Raw genomic sequence first — 12,604 nt, 5'->3', positions numbered from 1 at the left:
CCTTTAAAAATAAATAGAAATCTTAGCAATAAGCGCTCTTTTATGATCGATAATATAATTTTTGTCTCTTTTTTCTCTCATGTTTGCAAAATGATTGTGTTATTTACTGTTTATTGAGAAATATAACCGTTGGCAGGTAGTGTACCTTTCCAAGATGTCATAGGTCAGTTTGCCGGCCAGACGAAGTATCGAAGGCTTTGTCAGCCGTTTGGCTTCTCCCGCCTCGTGGACTTGGGCAGCGGCACTGTTTCCCTCAGTTTGAAAAACAGCACGAAAAGTGATACCAAGTAGACAAAAAACATGTCAGCCTTCTTTCAGGCGCTGAAGGACCCAAGTGTCGTGGCCAAGTTTCAAGAACTGTGCGGGATCGAGTTCATCGATGATTCAGTCCAGGAGAAAAACGGGGACGCCTGCAGCGGTGGTGACAACTGCCACAACTCGGCATCAGCAACAAACGGCATAAGGAAACGACACAAGGAAGACAAACCAAAGGCAGAAGTAGGAAGAAGTCTGGCGAACGGGTATGTTGACCTCAGCCACCCAAGGGACCAAGCGGAATGGGGTAACCACGTGTCGGAGGCCGGGCGGCCGTACAGAGTCAACAACAAGATGTGGTACTACCTGTTCTGTTTCGGATCTTCGCTCGGAGGAGAACTCTTTTACATCACCTTCTTCCCCTTCTGGTTTTGGAACATTGACTACTTCGTCAGCCGGCGGGTCATCGTGGTCTGGGCCTTCACCATGTACCTGGGACAGTCCGCGAAGGACATCATCCGCTGGCCGCGGCCTCCCTCCCCGCCGGTCGCCAAAATCGAGCGCACGTTTGACTCGGAGTATGGCTTCCCGTCCACCCATGCCATCGTCGCGTTCTGTATTCCTTTCACGTTTGTCTACTGGACAGTAGGCAGATACGAGGTGAGATTTGAAGTCTTCAATTCTCCTGACAGAGATTTTTTTGACAGTGTGATTTTCAGAATGTACGTAAAACACCTAACCTAACATGTCAGGTGTAAATTTTACCTGTAACGTTACCATTTCCGGTTCCCAGCCCCTCCTTGCAAGAAGGTATGCATAACAATATCGCCAAGGCAACAAGTTTTAGTTCCTAAACACAATAATCTCATCTAAGGTAATAATAGTGATTTTGTTCCTGGTTGTCAACTAAATGTTTTTAGAATCAAAAGATTAAATCCAGAGTCCAAGTACAGTATCATGTTCTTAAATTTTTATAACATTTCAAAGGCAAAAGATAATAATTCAGAATAGTCTCACAAGAATGAAACTTAGTCTCTGAATTAAATGTAGGATCTGAAGTATTTTCGCTACAATAATTCTTTTGGGTGATAAGCAATATCAACAAAAAGCTCAATCGAAATCATAGAAATGTAAAATATTTCGAAATTAAAAAGTGTATATTCAGTTTGATTTTCACTCCCTCTTAGAATTAGTCTTATGTTGTCCAAACCTGACGGTACCAATTGTCAAATGTAGGCATGGCCTCACTGGCCTTACAAGTTATTATTAGCTAGTTCAAAGGTCTAAAGTGGTGAGATGTGAGACAATGGTTGGGGGCGGAGTATGGGCGTGTGGGAAACATAACTGGCCACGTGACAGGTGTGATTTTATATAATACATCAGAGCATTGGAGGCAAAAACAAATTTAAAGCAGGCTTAGATTAATGATTTAGTTATTACTAAACAAAATACAGTGTAATTGAACTACATCATATAATACATGAGACTTGTGTTCAACTGTTGACAACTGTTTATGATTGAAACACATACATGTAAGACTTGAGTCAATGAATTGACAACGGTTTATCAATTGAAGCACACAATACTTCTGGCCGGCATGGTCCATTGGTCAACTGTTATTGTTAATAACTGTTAATGACACAAAAGACTTGCATCAACTAATTGACAATTGTTAATTCATTGAAATACATTGAGACTTGTTGACAACTGTTTGTCATTGAACTACATACATCAACAAATTGACACCTGTTTATCAATTGAGCTACACAATACCTGTGGACAACTGTCGACAACTGTTTATTATTGAATGCCATCCATGAAAGACTTGTAATCAACTGTTGACAACTGTTTACCATTGACCAAGCTGAACTACATTTCATACTATGCAATGGTGTTCTGCAATATTGCAGAATGTCAAATTTTGTTCTGCAATTTATACTTTCTGCAAGTACACAATCATAAGTAAGGATGACATAGACAAAATGGCATGTTGGCCATTTTACATGCAATTTGAATATTACTGTGATTATTTTTTCACAGTGCTTTTAATAGTTTTTATGTTTTTGCCGTCACTCTGTATCATTACCATGAACAAATAATTCACCAACTTTCTTTTTTTCTGCACGAGTGTCACAAAGATACATGTCCATTTTTCTCAGAACAGAAACTTATTTTGCTGCTGCAAACATGATGAAGTGAATATTATAGTAATGCATGCAAAATTACTAGTAATTACTAGTACATTGTACAAATACTTACTAAGCACATAAAGCTCTTTTAGGATTAATATTGTTTAAAAACATTATTAATGTGCCATTGAACCCCTAACATATTTTTTCTGCAATATCGAACCTATAATTAATGTACTAGTACTAGTACTGGTATCTCTGCAAAATCCAGACTGCAGGTGGGCATTTCTAACACTGTTGTCAAGTCAAGTCAAGTCAATGTCTTTATGTTATGGCTTTGTGTATTTCAGTACTGGTACCCGGCTGGTTACATGATTGGTGCAGCGTGGTGTCTCCTGGTGTGTGTCAGCCGGCTGTATGTAGGCATGCACAACATCCTGGTAAGTACTATTACTGTTTGTCAAACAGGGAAATCCCACCTGCACATACAGGTTAGTGCAGGTAAAATTGGAGCTGTGCAGGTATTTCTGATGTCTACCTGCACCTAACCTGCACTGGTCCATGTGCTGGGTATATGCAGGTTAGTGCAGGTAAAATTGGAGCTGTGCAGGTATCTCTGATGTCTATCTGCAACGGTGTACTGGGATTATGTACAAATAGTGTATGTGGTCTTTTATTTGCTACCAGGTACCAGCTATGAAGTATAAAAAAGGTATTTCGATCCAGGGTTACATGAAAAATTTATTTTAAACAGGAAATCGAAGATCTCATACCTCTATGAAATGCTTACACGTTAGCAGGATTCCAAACTACAAAGCCCCTAATAAATTATTAATGCCAGCCTTTTTTTTTCATTTGGAGCATTTGTCAGTAAGGTGAAAAATTGTCTTCTTACATGTATGTACATACAATCAATTGGTGGTAAATTTGTAACTGAAGTACAATCGACTGGTCAATCATTTTGACCCTATATTCTTCACGAAATCTGAAATCAAATATTTTTGAATCAGTTATTTTGGTATGTTTGAAACATTAGGTCAGGGTGACAAAAATCTTCTGTTGATTGTCATTGATTCAAAGATTCTAGTGTAATTTCTAGAGAAAAAAAGGAATAATACAGAGAAAAATCCACCCAATTGTATCAATTATAAGAATTACACAATGATTGATTCAGTGATACCTGTATAACTACATAACTATAACTATGCATGTACTAGTAATACATGTACAGGAACATCCAACATTACCACAAGAAGCTTAAGATATCAAGAGATTTTGAGAGTTAATAACACCAGGTAATCCAGCTACATGTATGATTACAATCAGCATAACAGGTCAATTCAAATTAAAGTACATGTACTACAGATCTTGTTACCAGTCACCTAATCTACAGTGTATTGCCCTATCAGATGACATCTCCTAGCAGCATTATATATATAACTACAGATCAATAGTAGACTTGCTTTGCAGAATTTGTATGTAGTGGGTGGCTTAATAGGTTCAAAAGGATTTCATGACTGGGACATACCATGTACTGTAAACAGGTGGTTTGTCCCAATATTCAGATCAGGCCTAGGAAAAAATGTTGTGTACCTGTTTCCCGACCAACCCTAGAAAAACCTGCTGACCCTGGACTTTTTCTTTTGTGGTGGACCCCTGCTGCAAGGGACATAATTTTCGAGCTGACAAACCTTTTCTAGCTCCATGATCTGACAGTGACACCTGAGTGATAAAATGTTGTATAATTCGTTTTCTAATATTGACATTGAAAATAAAAGTGTCCTCGTGCAAGTTTTACTTTGTTAAACTGTATTGTATAAGTTCCACTCTTATATACTAGTAGATATCACTGAAGTCTAAAAGAACAGTTCAAATAGAAGTGATATTCATAGAAAGGGAAAAAAAGCACATTATACAGGTAATATAAAGGCTACCCAAAAAGCCCAGTCATGGCTAGAGCCTAACCCTTTTCCATGAAAGCCTGTAACGATGCCTATGAAATTAGAATTTAACAAAGAGCTTCACAGGTACTCTATTGAACCAAGGTTATCCTTGATTGAACCCATTGTTTAATGATTTATGACCTTTTGATCTTGAAGGTCAGGCTGAAGTGTTTTGTTGGGACGCTGTCATGAACTTATGATGGGATAATTGAAGGGCAGTGTTTTGCCCAAGGTCGTGTGATATATCCTAGATCTGAGGACAGCTAGTCTGACAAAAACAAATAACATGGCCGATTCCTGTACTTGTACTTGTACATGTGTGCATAGCCAGTACATTAGGAGAACGTACTGCGCCTTTGCGAAATCCAGAACATAACATAGCACTGGAGTGGTCCATGTACTGGGTTTACCGGTATTACTATATATACATGTATATTCTAGTCCCTGTAGGTATATGCAGATTTGTATTTGCTGCATTGATTGTTACCTGGACCTAAAAGTCATAAATTATTTTAAAAATACATGAAATAGCAAAAGTTTCTGAACAGTTTTTAGTACATGTATGAGCCATCCTCCCTAAATTATGGACCAGGTGCAGGTAAAACTAGACAATTGTCTAGTGCGGGTAATTTTCAATGGTACCTGCTCCAGTGTAGGTGTGCAGAATTTAGTATGTTGAGCCCTTACGTACATACAGTGGTCTTGTAAGTACAAAACCAATACAATATATGGCTCCTTTATCACATACAATCTTGTTTATAGTCGTCTCCTTGGGAACAGTAAGCGTGAACAAAGGACATGGGTGTGCCCCTTCAACCACCATGCATGACGTCTACCTGTGTTTTGGTAACCCAACTGAAACACAAATACACTGTAGTACAAATGTACGTACATGACATAGTCTCTAGCAGACTCCAATAGGTTGCTAGAAAGTACCAGGCACTAACTAAGTGGCCAAATAAATTATACACCAGCATGGCTCCAAATTCATTTTGGGAACAGGTGCACTAAAAAAACTGGGTGGTGCACAAAAGTTTTTTTGGGGTGCATGATATAAAATAAACTGTAGAATGTTACTTAGCAAAACTTAAATACAAAGTGAACCTTCTTAGTTTTTTACTGCTCCTCTTCTGAGCTTGAATCTGAAATGGGAGCTATTTTCAAAATCTTTGACAGTATAACTACAGGAAAGATTTTAATTTTTCTGACACCTAGATGTCAAGAATATGCTGTATAGTATACATTTAATAGTTTTACATTCGTCAATCTACAAAAATATTATAGAGCGAAAAGTTAGCCATAGGAGTACACTTTGTAACTCCATGGGTTTGCTTAGTCAGCTGTCATTTTGTAACCCACGTGTAACCCCGAATGTCAGACATTCATTACAGTTGAACTGCACAATGTTACTATATATAGCTATAAGCTCTGTTCAACTGCATTCCTGTTGTGCTACGCTGTGTCTGTACATTTAGTCATGGGGTTGGATTTGAAAAGAAATATTTAGTGCATGTAACTGAGATAGATAGCAAAAAAACAGCTAAAAGTAACTTAAGGTTCTATCTATTAGGAGTCCAGCTTTTTGTTGCTTTTTTATTGGATTTGATGCAGACAATAAGTAACACATACATGTATTTATATAAATGGCAGGGTAGAGAATATTGCCAATTTTACTGGTAGAAATCCAGATCGGAGTCTTATGTCAACAGACTACAATTGGGATTACACTGTACCATACAATTTTTACATAGTCATTAGAATTTTAACCGTCTTCCTACTTCGTAACTGTAACAATTATAGAGAATTGGCAGCCAAACAGCTACTTCAGTGTGCTAAAGGTTAAGGTCTGGTGGTCAAGACAAGAGATGATCTCTTGTGATACTATAGATATAGAAAGTAATGGTCACGTGTACTGTGTAACAATTACGGGCTCAAAATTCAGCTTTGGGAATAGGTGCACTGGAGCTGGTATAGTAGTATACTCAAAATTGGGTACACATTTGGGGGTACCATATAAAATAATTGAAGTAGAATGTTAGCAAAAAACTACTAGTAATCATGTTTATTTAATTTCTAAAGAAAGGTAACTACTACAATAATTCTATTATTTTTCTGACACTTAGATGTTAAGGATATGCTGTGTAGTAGTATACATTTTATATCTTTACATATAAACAAACAAAATATGCACCCACAGAAAAATTGGGTGTACGTAATTTTTGGTAAAGGTGCACATGTACCCAGTATTTTGAGCATTATCATTCAAATGCCATTCGATTAGATGGTTTATTGACACTGTTTGATGTGTCCGTGCAGGATGTCCTTGCCGGTTTGACCTTGAGCGTCCTCCTGACATGTTTCATCACCCCCTGGCTGGACACCATTGACCACTTCAACCTGCACCACCCCTACTCTCCCCTGCTGGTGGTCAGCTCCTACTTCATGCTGTGCCTGTTCTACCCCAGTGGGGGGCAGTGGAACACAGCCAGGGGAGACACGGCCATGATTGTTGGTACTTGTGCAGGTAAGTTTTTGCAAAGACACCATAAATAATGCCTAGGAAAAAAATGTTGTGTTTCCTGTTAACCGACCGTCCCTAGAAAAAACTTCCGACCCTAGACTTTTTTTGGTGGATATTAATTTTTAAAGCTGATCGACCTTTTCTCACTCCATGATCTGACTCCTGAGTGATAAAATGTTGTAGAATTGGTTTTCTAACGTTGACATTGAAAATAGAAATGTGCTCATGAAAGTTTTACTTTGTTAAACTGTATTGTATAAGTTGGACCCCTATAGAGATATCACTGAACTCGAAAAAAAAAGATAATCCTTACCTACCTACAATAGTTTTTTCAGGACTGAAACAGGAAACACAACATTTTTTCCCAGGCCTAAACTTCAAGAGGTCGTTGAGGAGACACTCTAGATCTTCCACTATATTTCAAGATTTGTTGAAGTTAACTTTTACCTCTGTTACATCCTAAAGCCAAATGCTAATTTTTAAAAAGGTCTGTAAAGAGAAAGACAGTGCAAAGTCCGAAACAGCAAAGTGGGCCCCTTCCCTCAAACTATGCTGGTATGAAAGCTTTCTCAAATTATTCTAATTGCAGCTTCATTTAAGAAGTGAGGGAAACTCACTGTGCTGGTATTTTTTAGATGGGGTTTGGTAGATTTGGTTGTGATAGCTGATCAGTAGAAATTGGGAAAGTGTGTTTCTGAGTGAATCTGACTAGCGTAGTTTTTAAAAAGTCTATCAGACACCTTCCTTCTGACTCAGGAGTACTGCTTCTCACTGCTATATGTAGCTGATGTAGGCAGGTTGCTTTTTTTTTAGAAGCAGTACTCCAGTCAGAAGCTCTGAGGAGCTTGATGATAGGTATCAAAATGTAAGCAGGTCTTTACTGGTTGTGTAAAAGGAAACCCCAATTATGAATCTTCTACCAAGCTCACATATTTTCGGATGTCTTTGCAGGTGTTATATACGGGGCTTGGATCAACACACAGTACAACCTACTGCTGGACCCCTCCATCCCCCCTCCATACAAAGTCATCTGGCCAAATATCCAACAACTCGGCCTCTTTGCCGTCCGTTTTGTCCTGGGAGGAATCATCGCGGGAATCTCCCGCGCCGTCGTCAAGCCGCTAACCCTCCACACGGTGTGTAGGCTGTTCGGAGAGTCCACGGAAGACCCCAAAGCTAGGAGCAGGGCGGTGGTGGAAGTCCCGTACAAATTTTTCACGTACGGCTTCCTGGGCCTGATGGTGGTCTGCGTGATACCCATCGTGTTTCGCGTGTTGGGCATCGCTTCGCTGTACGAGATTGGCTACGAACAAGCCCACACGCCGGCTCTGTGACAAGTCTACTAGCGCTTTACTTGTGAGAGACATATTATTACTTAGAATTTAGATATCTCTACAGTAACTGTTGGATTGTTGGCAAATGTTGACTTTACATGGCTGATGGACCTTTCAAATAAAGTTTGAGATTTCTTGCTGGATATTTTGAGTGTAAACTGCAAATAATCAATGCATCCAATTGTTTTTGTAGTTCGTACATTTTCAAATGCCTAAAAGATAGTTTCTCAATTAATGGCAGTCAGTGTTATGATGGTTTTTGATGAAATTACTTGTTTTTTTTTTAGTCCTGCACAAAAGTTAATCAGTTATAAGTGCAGAAGTGCCATTGAGTGGATCAACTTTTTTTCCAAAATTTCTTGGTTCGAACACTCAAGCACTGTAGTTTAGCAAATCAGTGCACTAAAAAGTGCTTTTGGTGAAATGAAGTGGTGGGAGTTACATAATCCTTGTTCAAAGGTGGGTGAATTTATAGGCCTTGAAGTTGAATTTGGTGCAGCGTTCTAGCCAGCGTTTGTCTTTCATTTGACGGAATTTTGCAGAGTTTCAAGAGTTAAAAATCTCTCTGGGGAGCATGCCCCTGGACCAACCTAGGATTGTAGCATTCGGCGCTCAAAATAACGTTATGTCAAACAAAACAAAAATTTCAGGCTGGCTAGAACACTGATAAGTTTATTCAGGAGTACTTAACATGTGTACATCGCAATTTAAGTTAGAATTCAGAATTTCTTGTTGTATGGGGACCAACCTATATCCTTAGTAGGTAAACTAAACTGGGGTTGGTCTAGGCTGTTGTTGCAAAGGTTTTCAGTTGCTTTAGTCTAACTCAGTCTGCAGCCTGGGAGTTGTGATGGTAATGACCACAGAAGCCAGCAACAGTAGGGAGCCGGCGGTAACTACGAAAGACGGCACCCAGTCTATTGTCTTTGCCTCTAGTGTCACTAGAAATACTGCATACTCCATTGCCAACTGGTCAAACCTAACCAAAGTAACAAGCAATGCCAATAACCAGTTGAAGAGTTGACAAAGTTAATGAAATCACAGCTGTAGTTCTTTGCTACGTCACTTCATGTTTTGTGTACTACAATACGTTGATAGTCATGAATATTTACAGTGCAGATCTTGGGTAAATTCCTTTTACACACGTTTTACACATGGTTTTTATTTCTCATGCAAAAGACATGTGAATTGTGTTTAAATCACGATTGAAAGATTGAAACACTTTGTGGCGCGTCGTTAAAACCATTGAAAACCTGTGTAAGCCGGTTTGCATTAGACCTGTACTGCCCCCTTTCCACCAGAGGTTGCAACTGATAGGCGACCTTATGTTTGACAGACTGTGCAATGAACTTCATAGCCAAAGAACATTAAACATTATTTTCTATTTGTTGTCTTTTAACTCATGAAATCAAGCGTTACATAAATCGGATTTTGGTAACTAAATGATCGCTGAGCAATTGTTCTCTTGTGGAAAGGGGGCCTTACCCGTGTTCTGAAACTGGCTTTAGTTCACATTTCACCAGAAAGTAGTTAGACAAGAAAAACTTCATGTATTTATTTTGAGATTTGATGCTACACATGATGTAATAATGGTGAATCTGTTGTTTTGGGGAGGGGCTTTTATAACCTTTTTTTGCTTTATTAGCAAACAATTCATAATGATTATCATGATGATATGTGTTACTACAGTACAGTTAATTTCTCGTGAAATTGTTCAAATGTGTCCTTTTGCACAGACCCAGTGTTCTAGCCAGTTGTCTTTCCATTACTGGTGTTTGATGGAATTTTGCTGCTAATGACAGACAAAAATTTTGCCCAAACATCATCTTTGACATACAAAAATTGCCATTTAAAGATACAGAAAAAGATGTCATTCAACTAAGCTTAGTCTACCAGCAAATTAACATTTGCCCTGAAAATGCAGGAAACAGCATTTCAGAGGGTCAAGATTTTAAAATTTTCCAGAGGAGCATGCCCTCGGACTAGCGTAGCACTCGGCATAATATTATGTCAAACAAAATTGAGATTTGAGAGGCTGGCTTAAGCACTCTGCACTGACTTGTGTAAAAGATGGCATTTGGTTTGAGTCTGCACTGTTCAGTGGTACTAGTATTAATTTCACTTGTATAAAGTTGTATAGATTTGAGATCGGTATAACAATGGAACAACCAATCAACTTTTACAAGCAGTATATCCTCTCATCAGATTACTGTTCTCAGGAGTTGTAGTTACAATGTACATCAGTTCTTCTTTGGACTAATCTTGATGACAAGAAAGTGTTGTGAAATGCAGTACATCTATTGTATTTTTAGTTGTTTGAGGTTTGCGTTGTAGTGCCAAATCGACCCTAGCAAGATTGGTACCCCAATAATCTATAGACTCTACACTCAGGCACTAGCACTCAAATAACCATAAAGATTTAAGTTTGTTTCAAGCAAGGAAAATTTCAAGATGTTGACTGTAATCTTGTTTGTTTTTGTACAATACAGCTACCGGTATAAACATATGTTTGGGATGTCGGTCAAGATGAAAAAAATAAACTTTCTATGGACAACTGTAGTGAAATACACTAAGCATTCTTGGCAGATATTTATGTTTACCTTTGCAGAAGGAAAACAATGTCATATTTTTCCTCTGTTTCTTCTCCAAACACATGACCTGGACCAGACATCTGTCACCATGGTAACTGGTGCTGTAGCAGACACCATGTGGTGTTGGATGCCATTATGTAGCAAGTGGCAGGTTCCGGTCACCATGTGTAGTGTATGAACGTGTTTGAGTAAGAAATAAACAGAGTAGTTTGTTAGACTAGACCATGTGAAAGTAAACATCTTGCATTTGCGTTGCAAATGTTACCTTTCTAGTTTTAACTTTCTTCCTGCTGCTTAGACTTGTAACCAAGACACATTTGATGCTAAATGCTACCTCAGCAGGGAGATAGTTATAAATGGCACCAGGAAACATTAAAGATACCCTTAGATAATCCAGTTTGATTTTGTCTGCCTGTAGCCTGGGTGCCGGCCCCTTTTAGCTTTGAGTAATGCTCTCTCGGTTGCTTCCTTGCCCAAAAGACTGGACCCACACATATTCTATCTGCCTGTCATTTGAATATTTGTCAGAATTTGAACCGGTGCGCTGATTGGTCAAACCTACATGGGGTCAATGCACAACAGTTGAATCAGTTGCACGACAGATAGATTATATATACATGTATGCAGGTGCAGTCTTTTTGGCAGGCAAGCAACAGAGCGTACTAAAGTTTTAAAAGCTGGCACCCAGGCTGGTCTGCCTATACTGTACTGTACACCAGCTCTACAAGTGTACTGTGTATCACTTTGTACCAATACTGGAACAGCAAATGAAGCACAGCAGGGACAGCATTGTACTGCTAAGTAAGATGACTGTGTATCTGTATGTTGTGGTCAGCGTGCGATGAAAGTTTGTGTGTGTATGAGAATTGTGCATTGATACATTCCTAGATATGTATGTATATTAAGATATATATATATATATATAATATACATATCTAAAATGTTGAATACATGGCTGTGTGGATTGTTGTGTTCGCTGCCTAATTACGTAGGATTAAAATCCTGCCAATGGCGTTTGCATCCGGCTATTCCAAATGTAGATACTACGATTAGTGATTTGTAATTGGCCAGTTGGCCTGCAAAATGCCTGTATGTATCTTGCACCCATAGTGCAAAGCTACGATTATGAAAACTCATACTGCCCGAGGTTTGTGATATCTGCTGGTTGTACATTAATAAAATATGTTGTATCAACAGTTCTTGGGTATGTTACATTGTATATTCTTGGTCACTGCAGCTGACTTGTACTTTTTTTTTTTTTAATGTTCTGCAAACCTTCTCTCTCGTAAAGAATAGTTGGTTTGGGCCTGAAAAAATGCAATTTCAATGACATATGTTTTAAAAGTGTGTAGCCTTACATAGTCTAAACAGTGGTTAGTAAGAACAAGATTGTATTGACAATCAAAGGAGGTTGACTTTGGTTATCATTGAAGTGGAGTAATTAAAAGGAGTGTTACTAAAATGTCTTGGTTTGGTTTTGAATACATGTATCATGGCTGATTATGATCCAATTCAGCTCTGTTTGTAGTTACAAAATGACGGTCATGATATGCAATTGGTTCTGACAGATTTGCTCGCTTCGTTTTTTAATGACTTGCAAAAAAAGAAAAACATTTCAGCTCTAAATCAACACCAAAATGCTCATATTTTGGCCCTTCTCTTCAGAGTTGTTACAGTTTTTCCATTTAATGCAGTGGTTGTGAATTCATTGTTTGAAATACAAACCAGCCTGGTAAGTTGACTTCATGGCTCATATCATAGCTATCATACCTTGGTTTGGTTTTATTTTTTTTTCCCCCTCCGCTTCTTTTTTTTCTGAGAATCCGAGAAC

The 12,604-nt window shown here is 38.5% G+C and overlaps 1 protein-coding gene across 1 annotated transcript; it reads left to right on the top strand.

Annotated features, from left to right (window-relative positions):
• Window positions 1-145: 145 nt before the first annotated feature.
• On the top strand, window positions 146-12,094 carry LOC109469942 (sphingosine-1-phosphate phosphatase 1-like). The gene is made up of 4 exons (XM_019768706.1): window positions 146-915; window positions 2,735-2,824; window positions 6,644-6,851; window positions 7,800-12,094. The coding sequence occupies exons 1-4, from the start codon at window positions 301-303 to the stop codon at window positions 8,180-8,182; spliced, it is 1,296 nt and encodes a 431-aa protein (XP_019624265.1). The 5' UTR covers window positions 146-300; the 3' UTR covers window positions 8,183-12,094.
• Window positions 12,095-12,604: the final 510 nt, after the last annotated feature.

This window comes from Branchiostoma belcheri, unplaced genomic scaffold (assembly GCF_001625305.1).
Source record: "Branchiostoma belcheri isolate BF01 breed outbred unplaced genomic scaffold, Haploidv18h27 scaffold212, whole genome shotgun sequence".
Lineage (NCBI taxonomy): Eukaryota > Metazoa > Chordata > Leptocardii > Amphioxiformes > Branchiostomatidae > Branchiostoma > Branchiostoma belcheri.
Note: the sequence above shows the minus strand (reverse complement) of the source record. Positions and strands in the feature narration are given on the sequence as shown.

What these genes read in the sequence shown, in the direction of transcription:
- LOC109469942 (XM_019768706.1), top strand. Translation starts at nt 301, where the DNA reads ATGTCAGCCTTCTTTCAGGCGCTGAAGGACCCAAGTGTCGTGGCCAAG. An exon ending in TAGGCATGCACAACATCCTG is followed by an intron (nt 2,825 to 6,643) that starts GTAAGTACTATT and finishes GTGTCCGTGCAG; the next exon opens with GATGTCCTTGCCGGTTTGAC. An exon ending in GATTGTTGGTACTTGTGCAG is followed by an intron (nt 6,852 to 7,799) that starts GTAAGTTTTTGC and finishes ATGTCTTTGCAG; the next exon opens with GTGTTATATACGGGGCTTGG.